Source organism: Esox lucius, chromosome 16, assembly GCF_011004845.1.
Source record: "Esox lucius isolate fEsoLuc1 chromosome 16, fEsoLuc1.pri, whole genome shotgun sequence".
Taxonomy (NCBI): Eukaryota; Metazoa; Chordata; class Actinopteri; order Esociformes; family Esocidae; genus Esox; species Esox lucius.
The window spans coordinates 28750587-28771441 of NC_047584.1; the positions used below are offsets into that span (position 1 = coordinate 28750587).

At 43.3% G+C, this 20855-nt stretch overlaps 1 protein-coding gene across 2 annotated transcripts in view; it reads left to right on the forward strand.

Moving 5' to 3' along the window:
- The window catches only part of ncalda (neurocalcin delta a), a 59136-nt gene extending 40147 nt beyond the window's left edge, over positions 1 to 18989 (forward strand). Inside the window, exons 3-6 of one of the 2 annotated variants that reach the window (XM_034286822.1) lie at positions 5133 to 5537; positions 12626 to 12731; positions 15085 to 15233; positions 16739 to 18989. In XM_034286822.1, the coding sequence (XP_034142713.1) occupies positions 5160 to 5537; positions 12626 to 12731; positions 15085 to 15182 (582 nt within the window). In that variant the 5' untranslated portion in view covers positions 5133 to 5159 and the 3' untranslated portion in view covers positions 15183 to 15233; positions 16739 to 18989. Of the gene's footprint in view, positions 1 to 5132; positions 5538 to 12625; positions 12732 to 15084; positions 15234 to 16738 lie in introns of those variants that run through there. The other variant, XM_034286821.1, reaches the window with a different exon arrangement.
- The last annotated feature ends 1866 nt before the right edge of the window (positions 18990 to 20855 follow it).

Genomic DNA, 20855 nt, shown 5'->3' on the forward strand with positions numbered 1-20855 from the left:
CCAGCTCCGCTTATGCGGTCCGGCAAAAAAAGACATTCCCTTCTGAGGAAATTGAGCTTAAGTCTCCAAAAATTACAGTTGTGTACATTGACTTGATCTAATATCAACGTGAATGCTCTGTAGTAGAAATGAAAATAATAAATGAAAATAAATACTGATTCCAATTGTTAGTTTTGTTATTTAGTATTTTCAGGGAGAACTGGTAGACAAAAGTCAAAATACATGTGCAGTCAGTAAATGTCCATTACAGACCTGAGGAAAATGTAAATGTACTATAAAAAATAGAAACAAAATGTTGTGAGTTCCAAGTCGTTTCAGATTGACTCTGCTTGAAAGGCTGCATGTCTTTTGAAAACTGCATTACAGTAGTCATATCCCCTTAAAGCTATGACGTAATTTCTTGAGGAATAGCGTCCATGAATTGTAGAAAATGATACCCCCAGGAAAAGCTGATACGATCGTAGATCACCTAATTATGTTTTGCTTGAATGGACCAAGTCCAAACATGACTATAAACGGAACTGGTGTTATGCATTACGGAATTTGAGATTATTTTTTGGGGGGGGCATTGTTTGAATCCATCTTCTACTTTATTTTCGGACCAGCAGTCCCAGAGCTTAAGGAAGGAAGGCCCATCGGCCATAAAGCTACTGGTGTGTGAGAACGGACTCCTCTGCATCAGAGCATCCTTGGGGAAACACTGACGTGAATAACAAGTGACGGCGGTTACAGTTTTATCGAATGCCAATACATTAATTTAACTAGGTATGTACATAAATTGAGTGATTCGCACTCCTATCCACCAGGAACACTTGCAACCAAACTACTGCTCTTCTATGGCCGTTTTCCTCACTGAGGGTGCCTCAGAAACCAGATGGGGAAGGAGCGATGAGTCTGTGTGAGAGAGAAAGTGGTGACAGAGGGTATCTGTCCCTTCAACTGCCTTGTCCTCTTTCCTCCCTAATGACCCCTCAGCCCCTTTTCTTCATCCCATCTCTCCTTGTCCACTTTTCTCTCTCCAACTCTTTCCAGCCCCTCGTCTCCCCCATCTACATCTCCCCCCTCTTTCTCGCTCTTCCCTCTCTGAGTGTTTTCAGAGTTTATCAATAGTCTTTGCTGTAGGTTTCCATGGCAACTACTTGGGAAATTTAGACGGCAAGCTTTAATGGTCTCTAGACACGAGCTGTGTTGGGTTTCACTGTAGCAATGCTGTGTTTGTTATTTTTGGTGTGTTTGTGTTTCTGTCTGCTATGGAGGTGGTGCTAACGGGTCTGCCATGTGTTCAGTCTGACAGATCAAAGGATGTGTCCGTTGACCTGACCTTTGACCCATTACAATCTCCAAGGCCTTCCCAGACACCCCAGACCGGCTCTTTACCGAGGCCTAGCCGAGCCGTTACTTATACTACAAACTGCTCTGACTCGATCCATTTCTAAAGCAACACTTCTGACTCCGTAGCAGGGAAAACAGCCTGGCCAGGTGCAGACACAGCCTTAGCAACACCTTGGAAAAAACGAAATCCATAGAACTACAATAATTAAATGAGTAGACTAGATGAACATCTTTCCTACGTGTAATGCACTGAAGGTGGGGCTGTCGTAGCGTGCTGTTGTAGTCTGTGCTCGCGCGCACTGTTCAGCCAAAGGCTTTGAGTGTCCTTGGCTTGTCTCACCTGCTGTGGTGAGTGGAAAAGTCTGTATACCTTTGTATGACCATAACCCATATTTATTTAAACTCTATTAATCCAGGTTGTTGTTGATCCAATAATTGTTTCCATGATGGTGTCTGTGGTGATACAGTGAGAGATGCTGTAGAGAACGAGGGGAGGTGAGAGAGACTTCTAGGAAATGTGGATGTTGAGAGCTGGGTTACTGATCAGATGCTAAAAAAATATATGGAGAACAAGTATTTGATACCCTGCCGTTTTTGCAGGTTTTCCTACTTACAAAGCATGTAGAGGTCTGTAATATTTATCATAGGTACTCGTCAACCGTGAGAGACAAATCTAAAACAAAAATCCAGAAAATCACATTGTATGATTTTTAAATAATTAAGTTGCATTTTATTGCGTGATATAAGTATTTGATCACCTACCAACCAGTAGGAATTCCGTCTCACAGACTTGTTAGTTTTTCTTTAAGAAGCCCTCCTGTTCTCCACTCATTACCTGTATTAACTGCACAATGGCCAAGACCAGAGAGCTGTGTAAGGACATCAGGGATAAAATTGTAGACCTGCACAAGGCTGGGATGGGCTACAGGACAATATGCAAGCAGCTTGGTGTGAAGGCAACAACTATTGGCGCAATTATTAGAAAATGGAGGAAGTTCAAAATGACGGCCAATCTCCCTCGGTCTGGGGCTCCATGCAAGATCACACCTCGTGGGGCATCAATGATCATGAGGAAGGTGAGGGATCAGCCCAGAACTACACGGCAGGACCTGGTCAATGACCTGAAGAGAGCTGGGACCACAGTCTCAAAGAAAACCAGTTGAAACACACTATGCCATCATGGATTAAAATCCAGCAGTGCACGCAAGGTCCCCCTGCTCAAGCCAGCGCATGTCCAGGCCCGTCTGACGTTTGCCAATGACCATCTGGATGATCCAGAGGAGGAATGGGAGAAGTTAATGTGGTCTGATGAGACAAAAATAGAGCTTTTTGGTCTAAACTCCACTCGCCGTGTTTGGAGGAAGAAGAAGGATGAGTACAACCCCAAGAACACCATCCCAACCGTGAAGCATGGAGGTGGAAACATCATTCTTTGGGGATGCTTTTCTGCAAAGGGGACAGGATGACTGCACTGTATTGAGGGGAGGATGGATTGGGGCCATGTATCACAAGATCTTGGCCAACAACTTCCTTCCCTCAGTAAGAGCATTGAAGATGGGTCGTGGCTGGGTTTTCCAGCATGACAACGACCCGAAACACACAGCCAGGGCAACTAAGGAGTGGCTCCGTAAGAAGCATCTCAAGGTGCTGGAGTGGCCTAGCCAGTCTCCAGACTTGAACCCAATAGAAAATCTTTGGAGGGAGCTGAAAGTCTGTATTGCCCAGCGACAGCCCTGAAACCTGAAGGATCTGGAGAAGGTCTGTATGGAGGAGTGGGCCAAAATCCCTGCTGAAGTGTGTCAAACCTGCTCAAGAACTACAGGAAACATGTGATCTCTGTAATTGCAAACCAAGGTTTCTGTACCAAATATTCTGCTATTCTGATGTATCAAGTACTTATGTCATGCAATAAAATGCTAATTAATTACTTAAAAATTATACAATGTGATTTTCAGGATTTTTGTTTTAGATTCCGTCTCTCACAGTTGAAGTGTACCTATGATAAAAATGAGACTTCTACATGCTTTGTAAGTAGAAAAACCTGCATAATCGGCCGTGTATCAAAGTGCCTCTTACAAACTGCCTCCAACACTTAGTTTTCTGAAGGTTACAGACACAGGAAATAATATATGAGCAAGGGGATTGTTTCTTCAACATTTTAAATAAATGTGTGTGAAGTGTGTTGCTTTTTGCTGGACCGCGTAAGCGGGGGCCAGCCAAGAAGAGCGAATGTCTCTTACTTACTGACTGACTGAGTATGCCTTGTTAAATAGCGTCGCGCTTAGAGAAGCGGATGTGCAAACTATAGGTCCCGAGTTCGTATCTCCTCGCAAGCGAAGCCGAGTACGCATTAGGAATTGTTCATTATAGAGGAAAACTTCGCTGGCAGTTTACGGTTATATTTTCAGACTGTTTCTGGTGGATTTTCGGATTGGGCATGCGTTTTGGGTCAGGATAGATAAACATATTTGCTGCCTACTACATACAGTAGTTACATTAGGCCTGCCTGGTTTCTTGTTCTTAATAGTTTGCTTTTGCTTTTTAAGTTCTGTCTGTGTTATATATAAATAATATTTGCAAGCTAGAAGAGTTACAACATATTTATTTATGTATTTTCATAACACCTTTACTAGTCATGTCAGCTCATTTTTTAAATGGGACTACACCTTGAAAACAGCAGAATTACGAGTTAGTGTTCCTGACCACTGGGTGAACAATAATTACTTTGGTTTGTATTTTTGGGTATAAATCTACATTTAGAATTTCATTGGAGAGGTTCAAGTTGAATAATGGAGTGAGTGCGAACTGCAGCATTAATAATGTGAAGTGGAGAGAGAGGAGAGAAAGTGTGAGACAACGTATCACCAAAGGCTCAGACAGCTCTCATTAGTCGTGAGCGACATGACCCCTCAGAGAGACAGAGGCGAGGGATGGAGGGAGGATTGGTGGGAGACGCCTGGCCTTGCAGAGAGAGAGGAAACTCACTTCCTGTTACAGAAAATGTCAGAGGCGTCGTGATATGAGACAGGCTTTCCGGCCACGGAGACAAGAATGAAGACATTCCTCTAAGAACCTCCTCCGCTCCAGCATCTCTGTCGATCACGTAGTCCCCGTTCTGAACAGCTGTGCCATACAAGGCCTCTCAATCAAATGTCTGTCTCGTCTCCCCCAATAGCTTTTGTGAAGTTGGGTTAGTAAAGATGTGTGAAATGGGTCCTACACCTTGCCTGCGAGGACTATGAAGTGGACGATTGTTGCTTGGTGAATTTACGTCTCTGTTTAATGCTCTACTTTTTTTAGTGGTAGACTTGAATCAGTCAATGTGTACATTTGTATAGCATGTTGGAGCACCTCTTCAGGCCACTCATTACGGACTCAGGCGAGCTAGCATTAATTTTACTGTCTATGTATGGCTGTGTATGCTTGTACTTTTAATGTCATTGAGGTGCACTGGTCCAATAATGGCATTGAGGTATGCTTATACATTCATGTCATTAAGGTGCACTGGTCCAATAATGTCATTGAGGTATGCTTATACATTCATGTCATTGAGGTGCACTGGTCCAATAATGTCTTTGAGGTATGCTTATACATTCGTGTAATTGAGGTGCACTGGTCCAATAATGTCATTGAGGTATGCTTGTACATTCATGTCTTTGAAGTACACTTGTACATTAATGTCATTGAGGTACAATTATTCATGCATGTCATTGAGGTACACTGGTCCATTCATGTCATTCCTTGGGAAGGATTCAAATCTTCTTCAAATCACCTGTCTCTTTGCTCCTCCCCTCTTCTAGCTGTCACCATAGTGACCCTGACCAGCCATGGGGAAGCAGAACAGCAAACTCCGCCCAGAGGTGATGCAGGACCTGCTGGAGAGCACAGACTTCACGGAGCATGAGATCCAGGAGTGGTACAAGGGCTTTCTGCGGGACTGCCCTAGTGGGAACCTATCCATGGAGGAGTTCAAGAAGATCTATGGCAACTTCTTCCCATACGGAGATGCCTCCAAGTTTGCCGAGCACGTCTTCCGCACCTTCGATGCCAACGGCGATGGGACGATAGATTTCCGGGAGTTCATCATCGCCCTTAGCGTTACATCACGGGGCAAACTGGAGCAGAAGCTCAAGTGGGCCTTCAGCATGTATGACCTGGACGGGAACGGATACATCAGCAAGTCTGAGATGCTGGAGATTGTTCAGGTGAGACAGTAACTGAGGGGTGGGATTTGTAGTTCAGGTGTGTTATTTGTAGGCAAAGCATGTCGGAACGGATACATCAGCAAGTCTGAGATGCTGGAAAGGGTACAGGTAGAGACGTGGGTACTTTAAGCGTAGTACTGCTCCTTTCAATGGCAGATGGGATTTGAGCCTATTGCTCAAAGACACAACAGATTTTTCACCTTGTCAGATCAGGGATTTTAATAAGTGATAACAACGAAATATCTAAGATTTCATAAATCATTTGAAGTAATTATTGGCCTCTGTCTTTATGCACGCCACTCTCTCAAAAACACAAATTGAGGGAATCCCAATCGATTCTTGCACATACCACATACAGCTCCGGAAAGAAATAGGAGACTACTGCACCTTTTTCTTTCTTTTCCAAAAAAGTTGAAAAGGAAAAGCTTTGAGTGAGGAACAGAAGCGTTAAATTTGCAGTGGTCTCTTAATTCTAACCCTTCTTTTCCTCACTCAAAACCTTCCTTTTTGACTTTTTTGGAAGGAAAAGGTGCAGTGGTCCATTAATATTTACAGCACTGGAAAAATATATGACAAATCTCAGACACGGGTGTTTACCTTTTGTAACATCTCCCATGAACAGCTCCATGGGCTTACTGAACAAACCAACAAGCTTACATTAGAGAAGAGGTTAGTAAAAGTTAACTAACCACATTAGTAGGGGGAGAGCTATGTAACCAGATGACACTATACTCCAGCTAGCTTGACCTGAGGGGTCACAGACAGAGAGGCATCACAAAGAGGGATCACTGAGACACAGAGAGGTCACTCTCTAGTGTCAATTTTATTATTTGCATTAATAAAGTGTACTGGAAATGATTCATAAACAATATAATTGAAAGAGAGCAACATTGTTACTGTCTCTTAATTTAATATAGCCTCATTCAATTCAAAGGGCTGTTGGAATATCGGAAACATTTGTTTGCACAGCAAGTGGAACATAATAAAGATAAAATCAAACAAATAACGAATGGGGGTAAACTCTCTCTTTCGGTGGTTCAGTTGACCTTTGAGGAGTAGAGGAGGATGGGGATGGAGACAGTCATGGGCTGTTGGTATTTCCTGTCAGAGTGCTCCTAGTGTAAACAGACCTTCTGGCTGCAGGACGCCACCACAACGCTCCTTCAGACGGAACTTTATGCTATTTTGGTTCACTGGTGTTTACGGCTGTACGCCGTCTCCAATTGTTTCAAACATATTAAACCGTCACTAATACTTCGATGTATTTAGAGCTTGTGGAGTTATACCCAGGTTAAGCATTTGTCTTACAGACACAAGACCCAGTGATCATTTTATTAATGAATAAGAAACTGCCAAACGTCACTGTTACCATTCTGTTATGTTAACTGTGTCAGCAATAACAATAAAACTATTATTTCCCTTAGCTCTGCCCTATCAAAATATTGGTCATCCTCTCAGGGCAAAATTATCCTTAAACAGTGTGTGATTGTTGATATATTCTAATAATGTTGCATCCCTTAATTTAGGGCCCACTTTGGGCCCTACCCTTTGTTTAGGAATCTTACACTAACTGTTTCCTACCTCATCTTACTGTCTGGTCCGATTTTTGCTCCATTTTTAATTGTAATATCAAAGTACTGTGCATTAACTCTTGCTGATTGCTCTTTGTGGTTTCAGGCTGGATATCTGTAAAAGCAATTTGACTAATGTTGATGTAAAAAGGCTTCATAAAATTATTTTGATAGTAATAGTATTATTCTAATTATGGATGGATTAAAAGCAGCATTCACCACCATGCCCACATTCCCCAGGTATTGCCTTTTAAAGATGCATTCCTGGATTGTTGGCCACTGGTTGTGAAAGTGGCGCTGTTGAGCCAAAATGGGTCCCTATTGGTGATGTGGTATGTGCCAATATGTTCCCCATGTCTTCAGAAGCAACCACTGCAAGACGGCACAAGGTGATGTTTTGGTGCCCCGGCCAAGTTCAGCTGTGGGCAATGTTATTTTGGTGCCTGAATGTTTGGAGGCTGCTAGTTGGGGAGTGGCTTGCACGTCACTGATTAGAAATATTGGCCTGGATTTGACCCCAGATGTTGTATTAGTGTAGAGTATTGGATGTTCTCTGTACCCATGAAGTACAACTTGTATGGCGCTGTAATCAGATTATTAATGTTGAATCCCAGGGCAGATCAGTGGAGCAGGACGTCCATATCGTGTCCAAGGGGAATCCTTCTGATCAGGGATAATAGCTCTGTGCTGGGATTAAAGAACGGCATGAGAGACTGAGGCATTGTTCTTTTAATCTAGTTAGAGTGGTCTGTTTTTATCCAGTTTTATTCTTCATTCTGTTTTTCGGCATCTTTGTGAGTGACTAAAAGCTCCGGTCCTGTTGCCACTCTTCCACCTCAGACCTGCTAGTATTATACCCTAAAACATACGGCCATCTTTGATGACAGTTTAAGCAGAACCTCAGATTCAGAAAACCACTTGAAACCTGTTCTGTGACTTGTGACCATGTGGCACTCTGTCCATGTCCGCAATGTCTGTCCCACTGTGTTTGTAACTGCTGTTAGCCAATGTCTGTCCCACGGTGTTTGTAACTGCTGTTAGCCAATGTCTGTCCCACGGTGTTTGTAACTGCTGTTAGCCAATGTCTGTCCCACGGTGTTTGTAACTGCTGTTAGCCAATGTCTGTCCTGTGATTGTCCTTGTCCTCCAATGATTCACCTTTGCTATCTAATCTTTCCCAAGCCTCTGTGTTACCACGACTGCAGCGTAGCTGACACTAAAGTCATCTTGAGCTGATCAGTGACAGATTTTGTTTATTGTTAAGTAATGTAAATGTACAGAGAGAAAATGCCCAGATTATAATATATGTAGATTAAACGGATCTGGTTACTAAAATGGTCAAATACGGAAACTATATATCTTTTTTTTAAATGGATTCTTTCAGTGTGTTCCAGAACTTTTCTGTATTTCACGTAACAGGTGGCAACCAGCAGTGTTTGCAAGTGGTGTTAGCAAATGTTTGTCTCACTGTGTTTATAACTGCTGCTAATGTCTGCTATGGATAGCGGACCTGACAGTAACTGCCACTGGTGTTAACTAACACAGAAGGCCTGTCAAGGGAGGACTATGGAATGACATGGAGAGCAGCCAGCAGCTCTTCTTCCAAATTTAAAATTGTATTGGTTGTACAAACATTATAGCAAATGTTGGCGCAGGTAGAAATACTTACATCTCGGCTGCTAAAATATGCAGTTGGTTAAATGAATTGAGTGAGGCTGTAGTAGTGATGAGAGGGAGGGAGTGAGGCTGTAGTAGTGATGAGAGGGAGGGAGTGAGGCTGTAGTAGTGATGAGAGGGAGGGAGTGCGGCTCTAGTAGTGATGAGAGGGAGGGAGTGAGGCTGTAGTAGTGATGAGAGGGAGGGAGTGAGGCTGTAGTAGTGATGAGAGGGAGGGAGTGAGGCTGTAGTAGTGATGAGAGGGAGGGAGTGAGGCTGTAGTAGTGATGAGAGGGAGGGAGTGAGGCTCTAGTAGTGATGAGTGAGAGGGAATGCGGCTCTAGTAGTGATGAGAGGGAGGGAGTGCGGCTCTAGTAGTGATGAGAGGGAGGGAGTGCGGCTCTAATAGTGATGAGAGGGACGGAGTGAGGCTCTAGTAGTGTGAGTGAGAGGGAGTGAGGCTGTAGTATTGGTGAGTGAGAGGGCCTGTAGTGGTGGTGAGAGGGAGTGGGGCTGTAGTGGTGGTGAGAGGGAGTGGGGCTGTAGTGGTGGTGAGAGGGAGTGAGGCTGTAGTGGTGGTGAGAGGGAGTGGGGCTGTAGTGGTGGTGAGAGGGAGTGGGGCTGTAGTGGTGGTGAGAGGGAGTGGGGCTGTAGTGGTGGTGAGAGGGAGTGGGGCTGTAGTGGTGGTGAGAGGGAGTGGGGCTGTAGTGGTGGTGAGAGGGAGTGGGGCTGTAGTGGTGGTGAGAGGGAGTGGGGCTGTAGTGGTGGTGAGAGGGAGTGGGGCTGTAGTGGTGGTGAGAGGGAGTGAGGCTGTAGTGGTGGTGAGAGGGAGTGAGGCTGTAGTGGTGGTGGTGAGAGGGAGTGAGGCTGTAGTGGTGGTGGTGAGAGGGAGTGAGGCTGTAGTAGTAGTAGTGGTGGTGAGAGGGAGTGAGGCTGTAGTAGTAGTAGTGGTGGTGAGAGGGAGTGAGGCTGTAGTAGTAGTAGTGGTGGTGAGAGGGAGTGAGGCTGTAGTAGTAGTAGTGGTGGTGAGAGGGAGTGAGGCTGTAGTAGTAGTAGTGGTGGTGAGAGGGAGTGAGGCTGTAGTAGTAGTAGTGGTGGTGAGAGGGAGTGAGGCTGTAGTAGTAGTAGTGGTGGTGAGAGGGAGTGAGGCTGTAGTAGTAGTGGTGGTGGTGAGAGGGAGTGAGGCTGTAGTAGTAGTGGTGGTGGTGAGAGGGAGTGAGGCTGTAGTATTGGTGAGTGAGTGAGAGGGAGTGAGGCTGTAGTATTGGTGAGTGAGTGAGAGGGAGTGAGGCTGTAGTATTGGTGAGTGAGTGAGAGGGAGTGAGGCTGTAGTATTGGTGAGTGAGTGAGAGGGAGTGAGGCTGTAGTAGTGGTGAGTGAGTGAGAGGGAGTGAGGCTGTAGTATTGGTGAGTGAGTGAGAGGGAGTGAGGCTGTAGTATTGGTGAGTGAGTGAGAGGGAGTGAGGCTGTAGTATTGGTGAGTGAGTGAGAGGGAGTGAGGCTGTAGTATTGGTGAGTGAGTGAGAGGGAATGGGGCTGTGGTAGTGGTGAGTGAGTGAGAGGGAATGGGGCTGTGGTAGTGGTGAGTGAGAGGGAGTGAGGCTGTGGTAGTGGTGAGTGAGTGAGAGGGAGTGAGGCTGTAGTATTGGTGAGTGAGTGAGAGGGAATGGGGCTGTGGTAGTGGTGAGTGAGTGAGAGGGAGTGAGGCTGTGGTAGTGGTGAGTGAGTGAGAGGGAATGGGGCTGTAGTATTGGTGAGTGAGTGAGAGGGAGTGAGGCTGTAGTATTGGTGAGTGAGTGAGAGGGAATGGGGCTGTGGTAGTGGTGAGTGAGTGAGAGGGAATGGGGCTGTGGTAGTGGTGAGTGAGAGGGAGTGAGGCTGTGGTAGTGGTGAGTGAGTGAGAGGGAATGGGGCTGTGGTAGTGGTGAGTGAGAGGGAGTGAGGCTGTGGTAGTGGTGAGTGAGTGAGAGGGAATGGGGCTGTGGTAGTGGTGAGTGAGAGGGAGTGAGGCTGTGGTAGTGGTGAGTGAGTGAGAGGGAATGGGGCTGTGGTAGTGGTGAGTGAGTGAGAGGGAGTGAGGCTGTAGTGGTGATGACAGAGATTAAATTAAGCTGTTTACCTATTCTCCAGGCTGTCTATTATCTTGTCATGTCACTGTCTGAAAATGAAACACATGAATACAAAAGGTGCAGCTAGCTAGAAAAAAAAATACATTTTATTCTGTCCACACTCAAGGATCCGGGAATACCTATAAAATATAAAAGATTGATTAAGATTTATCCATAGTTCCATTTTAGTTCTGCAGAGAAGCACTAATGTATGGATGTGTGGGTGCAAGAGAGAAACAGGGAGAGACCTAGAATGAAAGATACATTATACAATAGAATGGAGAGATGTAGAGGCTTTTTGTTCACTTACAAGAGGAGAGAGTAATGCCCTTGGAATGAACGGAAACACACTCCTATTGAATGAGAGTGTTTTTTCACCTGACTGATTTGTCTCCACTCTGTGAAAGGCGTGAATGGACATGCAGGAGTTTCTGTTCTAATCTTTCAGCTCTATTCAGACATTAATATAATGGCCCTTTATGGTTTTATGTGTGGGTGTCCTGGCTGTGTTAATGGGCTTATTTTTTCTCAAGTCTTCTCTTCATTGTTAAGCTGCTAGCGTCTGTCCTGCCACTGGACCAGGAACTGTAAGGATTGTGATGGTGTTGCCCAAAGTAATCATTACTTTCCATCATTGTACTTTACATAAGTGGGTCTGTCTCAGATTGGCTCTAGGAATAGCATGTTAGCCAGCAGGTTGTTGACTCTTGGAATAGCTTGTGAGCCAGCAGGTTGTTGACTCTAGGAATAGCTTGTGAGCCAGCAGGTTGTTGACTCTAGGAATAGCTTGTTAGCCAGCAGGTTGTTGACTCTAGGAATAGCTTGTTAGCCAGCAGATTCCTGAGACAACCTGTCTAATCTGTGATGTTGATTTGGTCCAGACCTGTTTTCCACTGACTGAGCTCTACAAATCCACTGAAAAATCAGGCTGTGATGAAGGCGTTATAATCAGGCTGTGATGAAGGCGTTATAATCAGGCTGTGATGAAGGCGTTATAATCAGGCTGTGATGAAGGCGTTATAATCAGGCTGTGATGAAGGCGTTATAATCAGGCTGTGATGAAGGCGTTATAATCAGGCTGTGATGAAGGCGTTATAATCAGGCTGTGATGAAGGCGTTATAATCAGGCTGTGATGAAGGCGTTATAATCAGGCTGTGATGAAGGCGTTATAATCAGGCTGTGATGAAGGCGTTATAATCAGGCTGTGATGAAGGCGTTATAATCAGGCTGTGATGAAGGCGTTATAATCAGGCTGTGAGCCTCTGAGGGCTGCTGCATTAATCAGCTGGGTCTGGTGCTCTCTGGAGCAGAGGTGCTAGAAGCTAATGAGTTTAAAGCCTTTAATGGGAATAACAAAGGGCATGTTGCATGGAGAGTAGGGCCAGTTCGAAGGTTTATTTAAAGAATGACATCCAGCCAGTAATCACAGTCATCCCTCTGTTTAGATGTTAACGTCAGCCGCCAGTGTTCCCCTCTAGACCTCTCTATTTTACAACACAGCACCAGGTCTCTGCTGATTACATTCTGTAGCTCCATTACCACTAACATTATAGCTTCAGTACCACCAAGCAAATTTAGTTTACTTACGACAAACCTGGCTTACACACTTAAAACAACAACAAACAGGCTGTCTTTTTTCAGCCCTGATAGCATTGGATTGTGCTATAAATACTGATCACATTTGTGATTGAACACATTCCATATTTAAACAGGACCTAACTGGTAACCTGGCTGTGTTCTGCTTTCTTTTAGGCCATTTATAAGATGGTATCTTCAGTGATGAAAATGCCGGAGGATGAATCGACTCCAGAGAAGAGGACAGAGAAGATCTTCAGACAGATGGACACCAACAGAGACGGTACTACGCAGTTAACTGTCTGTACTCACATACACTATATGGGCAAAATATGTGGACACCCCTACTAATTATTGAGTTGAGGTGTTTCAGCCACACCCATTGCTCACAGGTGCATGAAACCCAGCGCGTAGCCATGTCATCTCCATAGACAAACATTAGCAGTACAACGGGTCACACTGAAGAGCTCAGTTACATTAAACATGGCACTGTCATGGGATGTCACCTTTGCCTCAAGTCAATTTGTCAGATTTCGGGCCTGCTACATCTGCCCCGATCACCAAGTGCTGTAGTTGTGAAGTGGGAAGTGTCTAGGAGCAACAACAGCCCAGCCTCGAAGTGGGAGACAGAGGGGGTCGCCGAGTGCTGAGGTAAAAATCGCCAATCGCCTGTTGCATCACTCAACGCAAGGTTCCAAACTGCCTCTGGAAGCAACATCGGCACAAGAACTGTCCGCCGGGAGCTTCACAAAATGGGTTTCCATGGCCGAGAAGCTGTACACAAGCCTCACATCAACATGCACAATGCCAACTGGAGTGGTGTAGAGCACAACGCCACTGGACTGTGGAGCAGTGGAAACATGTTCTCTGGATTGATGAATCACGCTTCACTATCTGGGAGTCTGATGGACAAATCTGGGTGTGGCGGATGCCTGGAGAATGCCACCTATCGGAATGCCTAGTGCCTACTGTAAAGTTTGGTGGAGGAGAGATAATTATCTGGGGCTATGTTTCAGGATTTGGGCTATGCCCCTTGGTTCATTTTAATGCTACAGGATTCAAAGGCATTTTAGAAAATTGTGTTTCCAACTTCGCGGGCACATGTTTAGGGAAGGTCCTTTCCTGTTCCTGCATGACTGTGCCCCTGTGCACAAAGCGGGGTCCATAAAGTCGTGGTTCGACAAGGTTGGTGTGGAGGTATACCATCACCAATACTGGACCGTCACCAATACTGATTAATACCATGGTGTACCATCACCAATACTGATTAATATCATGGTGTACCATCACCAATACTGTACCATCAACAATACTGATTAATACCATGGTGTACCATCACCAATACTGTACCATCACCAATACTGATTAATATCATGGTGTACCATCACCAATACTGATTAATATCATGATGTACCATCACCAATACTGATTAATATCATGATGTACCATCACCAATACTGATTAATATCATGGTGTACCATCACCAATACTGATTAATATCATGGTGTACCATCACCAATACTGATTAATATCATGGTGTACCATCACCAATACTGATTAATATCATGGTGTACCATCACCAATACTGATTAATACCATGGTGTACCATCACCAATACTGATTAATATCATGGTGTACCATCACCAATACTGTACCATCACCAATACTGATTAATACCATGGTGTACCATCACCAATGGTGTACCATCACCAATACTGATTAATATCATGGTGTACCATCACCAATACTGATTAATATCATGATGTACCATCACCAATACTGATTAATATCATGGTGTACCATCACCAATACTGATTAATATCATGATGTACCATCACCAATACTGATTAATATCATGGTGTACCATCACCAATACTGTACCATCACCAATACTGATTAATACCATGGTGTACCATCACCAATACTGATTAATATCATGGTGTACCATCACCAATACTGATTAATATCATGGTGTACCATCACCAATACTGTACCATCACCAATACTGATTAATATCATGGTGTACCATCACCAATACTGATTAATACCATGGTGTACCATCACCAATACTGATTAATACCATGGTGTACCATCACCAATACTGATTAATATCATGGTGTACCATCACCAATACTGATTAATACCATGGTGTACCATCACCAATACTGATTAATACCATGGTGTACCATCACCAATACTGATTAATATCATGGTGTACCATCACCAATACTGATTAATATCATGGTGTACCATCACCAATACTGATTAATATCATGGTGTACCATCACCAATACTGTACCATCACCAATACTGATTAATATCATGGTGTACCATCACCAATACTGATTAATACCATGGTGTACCATCACCAATACTGATTAATACCATGGTGTACCATCACCAATACTGATTAATATCATGGTGTACCATCACCAATACTGATTAATACCATGGTGTACCATCACCAATACTGATTAATATCATGGTGTACCATCACCAATACTGATTAATGGAAGCAGCCTCATACTAGCTAGTTGCCTGAGCTGTCTGTCCTTCTGCTGTAGCGCTGCATTATACTATCAGAATCCCTATGAAACAATTCAAGCTAACCATTTCCTGTTGTCACCCCTCTCTAGGGAAGCTGTCCCTGGAGGAGTTCATCAAGGGAGCGAAGAGTGACCCCTCTATAGTGCGCCTGCTACAGTGTGACCCCAGCAGCGCCGGACAGTTCTAACCGCCCCCCCCCCCCCCCCCCCCCCCCCCCCTCGGGTTCCACAACACACATGTAAGGAATACAACTCAAAAGGGTTTCACAACCTTTTCCCCAGGGACCACTTGTACACCTCACCTTTTCTTGCTAGACCAAAACTGGCCAACCTGATTGGGTTAGTCAGCTGTCACCAAGGCCTTGACAAATTCAACTGGGTGTTCCTGTTCGAGGCTGGAACATGCATGTGTGACATCCCAGAGGAAGTGAGTGGTTGGGAGATGTAATAGGTTGTAAATGGCTTATGCACCCATAAATCCTGAAAGAATATGTTTAAGTGCGGGCAGAGGCCTTTTGCAGGCGTTCTAATATTCCTTTCTGTCAGAGAAATAGCATGTGTTTCAACAAACTCCCCAGTTGAAGGTGGGGGGTTTTGAACTCTTTATTCTTCAGTCCAAGCAGTGCGTTGGGAGTTTGTAGCCAGAACTAAATGGACAATACTAAAGCAATATTACTCATTACATAAAGCAACAATTCAGAATATCCCTGAGGTACTTAAATACCCTTTGAAAGCGGAAACCTCAGGACAGTACCTTAGACTAGAATATTGAGAAATGGGCTGCTGTTCATTACTTTAACTTGTACTGAGGAGTTTTCCATGACTGGAAAACATTTTCTTCCTACTAATCATCCTAGATTCATGTGAAAACCTAAATACACCCCCTGGAAAGTCATTTTGTGGACACATTATATTTGAGCTTAACTCCAACCATATTCATTGACAAATGTAACCCAATTTCAACAAATCTAAATAAATATCTAACTTTGAAACCATGCGCCTAATTAAAATAAGCAGAAAGGTATTTAAAATTATCAGATGCAAGTCATAAAGTAATAAGAGTGCAACTTGGGAGGGTCCAGCCATCTATAAAGATTAGAAACTGACCAGCTTTGATCTTAAATATGTGGGTGTGTGGTAACACATGTCAACATCAAAATACCTATCCAAGACCCTCAGAAGAAAGCTGATTGAAGATGTTCAAGGGTTCTACAGGGCTCTCATGCATGGGGCATGCATGGGGGGTCAGGAAAGAAATCTCTGGCCAGCCTGATTGTGTGCCAAGCAAGTTTTGTAGTGCTAAATGAACGGTCATTATTGGCCAATCCAGTAGGGATTGGAAGATGTGCCTAGCTTCGACTAGTTACTCGATCTGCTGCTGTGCTTTTGCATAAGGTTCAACAACGCTGAACTCCGATCCCCCCCTGTGCTGTGCCGCCGTCTAAGTCGATCTTGGGTGTGATCACAGTGCATGAAAAAGATACCTCAGCATTATGGCTTCAGTTTATACTGAGCAGGAGGTGGATTTTTACCAAAGTCATCACTAGCCTGGGTGCCAAAAACAAATACATCTGTTTTTTGCCAACATGCCTTTTTAATATCTTTCACGTGGGAAAGAATGTAGACAAATAATTGAAAGCATGGCCAATTTGGCAGCTTTTTGGCTTGTTAGGAAAGGGGCTTTTCGTGTCATTTTGTTTGAATCGCTGATCTGACCAGGTTTTTTCTTTTATTCCCTTTCCAGTGCTTGTTTGGGTGAATCCAAATAGCCCCTCCCCTTCCACCTTGGAGCAATCTGATGAAGACAAGCAACGGCTTCAAATGACACTTACGACAGCGGGCCAATGAGAGCCAGTCATGTTCTACAGACTCCTCCCTCCTCTCTAACTCTGCCCCCGGCAGACAACCAACAACCTACCTACAGGTTCCAATGATTCCAGTTCTGATGTGGTCCACTGCCTGTGTGTTTTAACAGTCTTTGAGTGGTCCAGGTATTTTACAAGTCCTAGTAGATGTCCCAACTAGCAGCCTATTCCCTATACAGTGTCCTTCTGTTAACCACCATATGGTCCTTAGTCCTAACTATTGTATTCCACAGGGAAAAGGCTTTTTAACCTGATATGTATTTGAATGCAAACTAGAGTCTCCCTGATTGGTTCTCCTTGGTTCTTAGTGTTCTCAATGCTCCGGACTGGACAAAACCGTGGTCCTCAACTAAGTCCTCCTAGCTATTTTGTGTATCGTAAACAGTGCATGAGCGAGAGGGACAGCGGGAGCCAGACAGTGAGGAGTGTGTTTGTGAAGGTAATTGAGATGACAGAAACTACAGGAAAGGAGGTTGTAATTCTTGTCCCGTCAGTGGAAAGATAATTGTTTTAGATCTTTTTTTTTTTTTTTTTTTACTGTGAGAATGTGTATGTATGTGTTGTGTTTTTGCAAGCTTGACACATTTATTTGTTTTAATGTTTTTGGTTCATATTTGTGCTGGTATTTTCAGACTCTAGTTAAAAACGGGGTCTCTGTGTAGTGCTATGCATATTAAAGGCCCTTGGTAACAGTTTAAAATACCTCTAGAGCAAAGGAAGAGGACTGTCCCTGTGTATGTTTACCAAATGACACCTAGGGCCTAGATAGGGCACTAGTTAAGACCTGGCCCTTAGTGCCAATATCTCTCGTCTTCACTTCCTCCATATCATTAGTTGTTATGAATAGTAACTGTCTTCTGGACATGTTTCTTTTTTGTGCACAAAAAAAAAAAACACTTTTGTAAACAGTTAGTTGCATTTTAAATTCAAATAGGAATTATGCCCGAACATTGCCCTGAGGATGTCTGATCCCAGACTTATGGGGTCAGCGAGTTAAACGAGATTACACCTAAAAGTATAAAATGGAAATGTTACTCCTTTCTGTGTACTTCCAATGTTCAAGCAGTGCTCCAGAAACCACCTGGGCCGAGAACCAGAACAGCGCATTGCACAACCGAACAAATGTTATGTGATGCGTTTCCATAGAAGTTGTTTAAACTGAAGCATGCAGATCTGTTTTAGTTCTCGTTAACTGTCGTGGAGAACGAGAAACAATTTCACATTACATTTTAGATGTTTTAAATGGCGCATGTTAAACAAGTTGAAATAATTTTTCAAAGGAGGGGTTTGTTTATGAGCACGTACATGTATGCATGTGACGCTGAGCATGTGTGTTTCTGGTCGTTAGTGTTTGACTACCCTAAGCCCAGCCTCCCCAAAACATTGCCTATGTCGGTTTGTGATTATGGGTAACCAACATTTGTAGAGTTTCTTAAAAAGAAAATATTAAAAAAAGACAAAGCTTCATTAAGAGACAGCAGCTATGAGCTCAAGTACTGATCATACACCACAGGACAACACACACACACAGAGTGAGCACTCCTGGATGGGCATGTATCAAATGTTACATCCTTTGAGCTCACAGACCTCCACTCTAGTCTTCAACCCGGCTGTCAGTTCTACTGCGTCGGTTTTAAGAGTTGCTCAGTCTGGAACCCATTGAACAACCCTTCCATCTTCTGTTAATTGAATGTATCTGAGGCTCATCCTGGGGCCTAAAGCAGTGGTGTCAGTTACCTTACTTTTCATTGGACAAATGTTTAAATGTTTCTTGAAAATAACTGCTGTTTTGTAAAGAAAGAAGTACATTGAAAACTGAGGATCACAACTACTGCAGTGATAATGTCACATTCTATTTTATTGTATTTCTATTATATTTTTTAAGCTGTCAGCTGTAACATTTCTGTTAAACAAAAACAATTGCATCATGTGGTCAAGTGCCAAATAAACAAAAACAGTATTGTATACATTTATACTGTAAAAATGTCGAACAAAATGTTTGTAATTGTTGCATTTTGTAGGTTTTGTATTTGTATCCTGCTATAGTGACCGTGTAGTTTTTTGAACACAGGATTCTGTTTTTGGTCAACTTTGAAAAGCAAGAATAAAATCAGCAAATTTTGTGCGCTATTTTGGATTTCTTGTCTTTATTCAGATGTTAGTTAGTGGGTGTATCGTGGTTTAAATTTCCTTTAAATGTGTCCTGTTTAAACTGGTCATCAACCCAAACGCGCAAATTACTAGGACATACAGGTCCGGAAAAGATTGAGACCACTGCACCTTTTTCTTTCCTTTCCAAAAAAGTTGAAAATGTTGAGTTTGAGTGAGGAACAGAGGGGTTCAAATTAAGAGACAACTGCAAATTGAACGCATTTGTTCCTCAAAACTTTTCTTTTCGACTTTTAGGAAAGAAAAAGGTGCTGTGGTCTATTTCCGGAGCTGTAATTTGTTAAATAGAGCAAAATATGACATACGTTTAAGTTGAAATTTAAGTCGACTACAAAACCCACAACCAAACTCTAGACTGGCTAGCTAGATCCATTTATACCGCAGTTGCTAGTACCAAGAAAATATACACAACAATAGCAAAGTACATTTCTGCATGTGAATTATTTATATAGTTGTAAAATCTTTAAAGAAACGGCACACAATTCAATAGTTAAAAACTAACCATGTTCCACTTGGTTAAGGCAAGTGTTTCTAGTGCAAAGCTGGGTTTTCCAGGTTCCTGTACAACACGTCGCCGACGGTAGTCACGTTTTGGTGTAATTAGCGTGAGTCTACGGAGCTGTCCCTCCTGGGGGAAATGGTACAGGCTGGTGGAAGGGATGATTTCCTGGCACACGTTAGGTCTCTTGATACCGATAGGAGCTGCAGCCATGTCATAAAGCACAATTGTCTAAGAGCAGTTACAGGAACATGAGTATTTTCAGGATTACATACAATGTTTCTGACACCTTGTAGATTCCAAAGAGTTTAGTCTGTTCTTGGAGGCAAAGCCGGCACCCGGCTGTTGTACATAATAACCTGGACACGGCCTTCTGAAAGCTAATTCCCATCATCGACCAACCGTGCCAACGTTGTTTGTCAAAAAGATTGCCGTCTGACATTATGAAACCCATGAATGAGTTTTGTGAAATTCGTACAATTGCCACTACTTACGTAACGGTCTCCGGAGAAGTGTTCCCTCTCCCCCTCCACCTGTGTCAAATCATGTTCATAACAGGAAGCTTTATTCATTGAAAGAACAGAAGATTCTTCACAGCCCAAAGGGCTTCTGGGGCAAATATAGGATGTGCTGTGAGTATTCCAATCCTCTGGAATGTTTTCATATCAAAGAGATGATTACATAACAGGCCCCGGGTTCATGCAGTCTTACCGACCAAAATAAATCACGAGTAGAAATGTTCATATGAAACTATATTTAATACCTCATTTTAAAAAGACAATGTACATTACATCAAGGCTATAGACACTGAACAGTGATAAAACTGCCTCACATTGGTTTCAGTAGTGTTTACATCTGGGATTCAAAGGCACCATAGCAATGTTCACATTATTATTATTATTATTTTCTACAGCACAAATTATTAATCTGAGTAAATTTGATGATCGGAATAAATGCTACTGGGTAAGAATTCAAAACATAGGAAATGGGTTGTTCCTAGTTCTGATCCAGACATGAGATAATTATTGCTCTGTTGACATCCTCACAAACAGCATGCACAAGCATCTCAGTGTGATAAGGGGCACTGATTGTCCACAGAGAAGGAGACAGGAATGAACAACAACCTCTGAGGAATTCACTTAATGGGCTCACCCTCCCCTGCTACAATTAGATCATCTAATAAATATAGATCAACAGAAGTCTGGACAGTCAGAGATAGAAATATCTGTGTGGTAGATAACCTCCTCACTTCTGTTGAGCCTAAAGAAAGGATGATGACAATGTTTTTTGTTATAAGAGGTTTGTGGTGTTTTGTTCAGCAAAGGAGA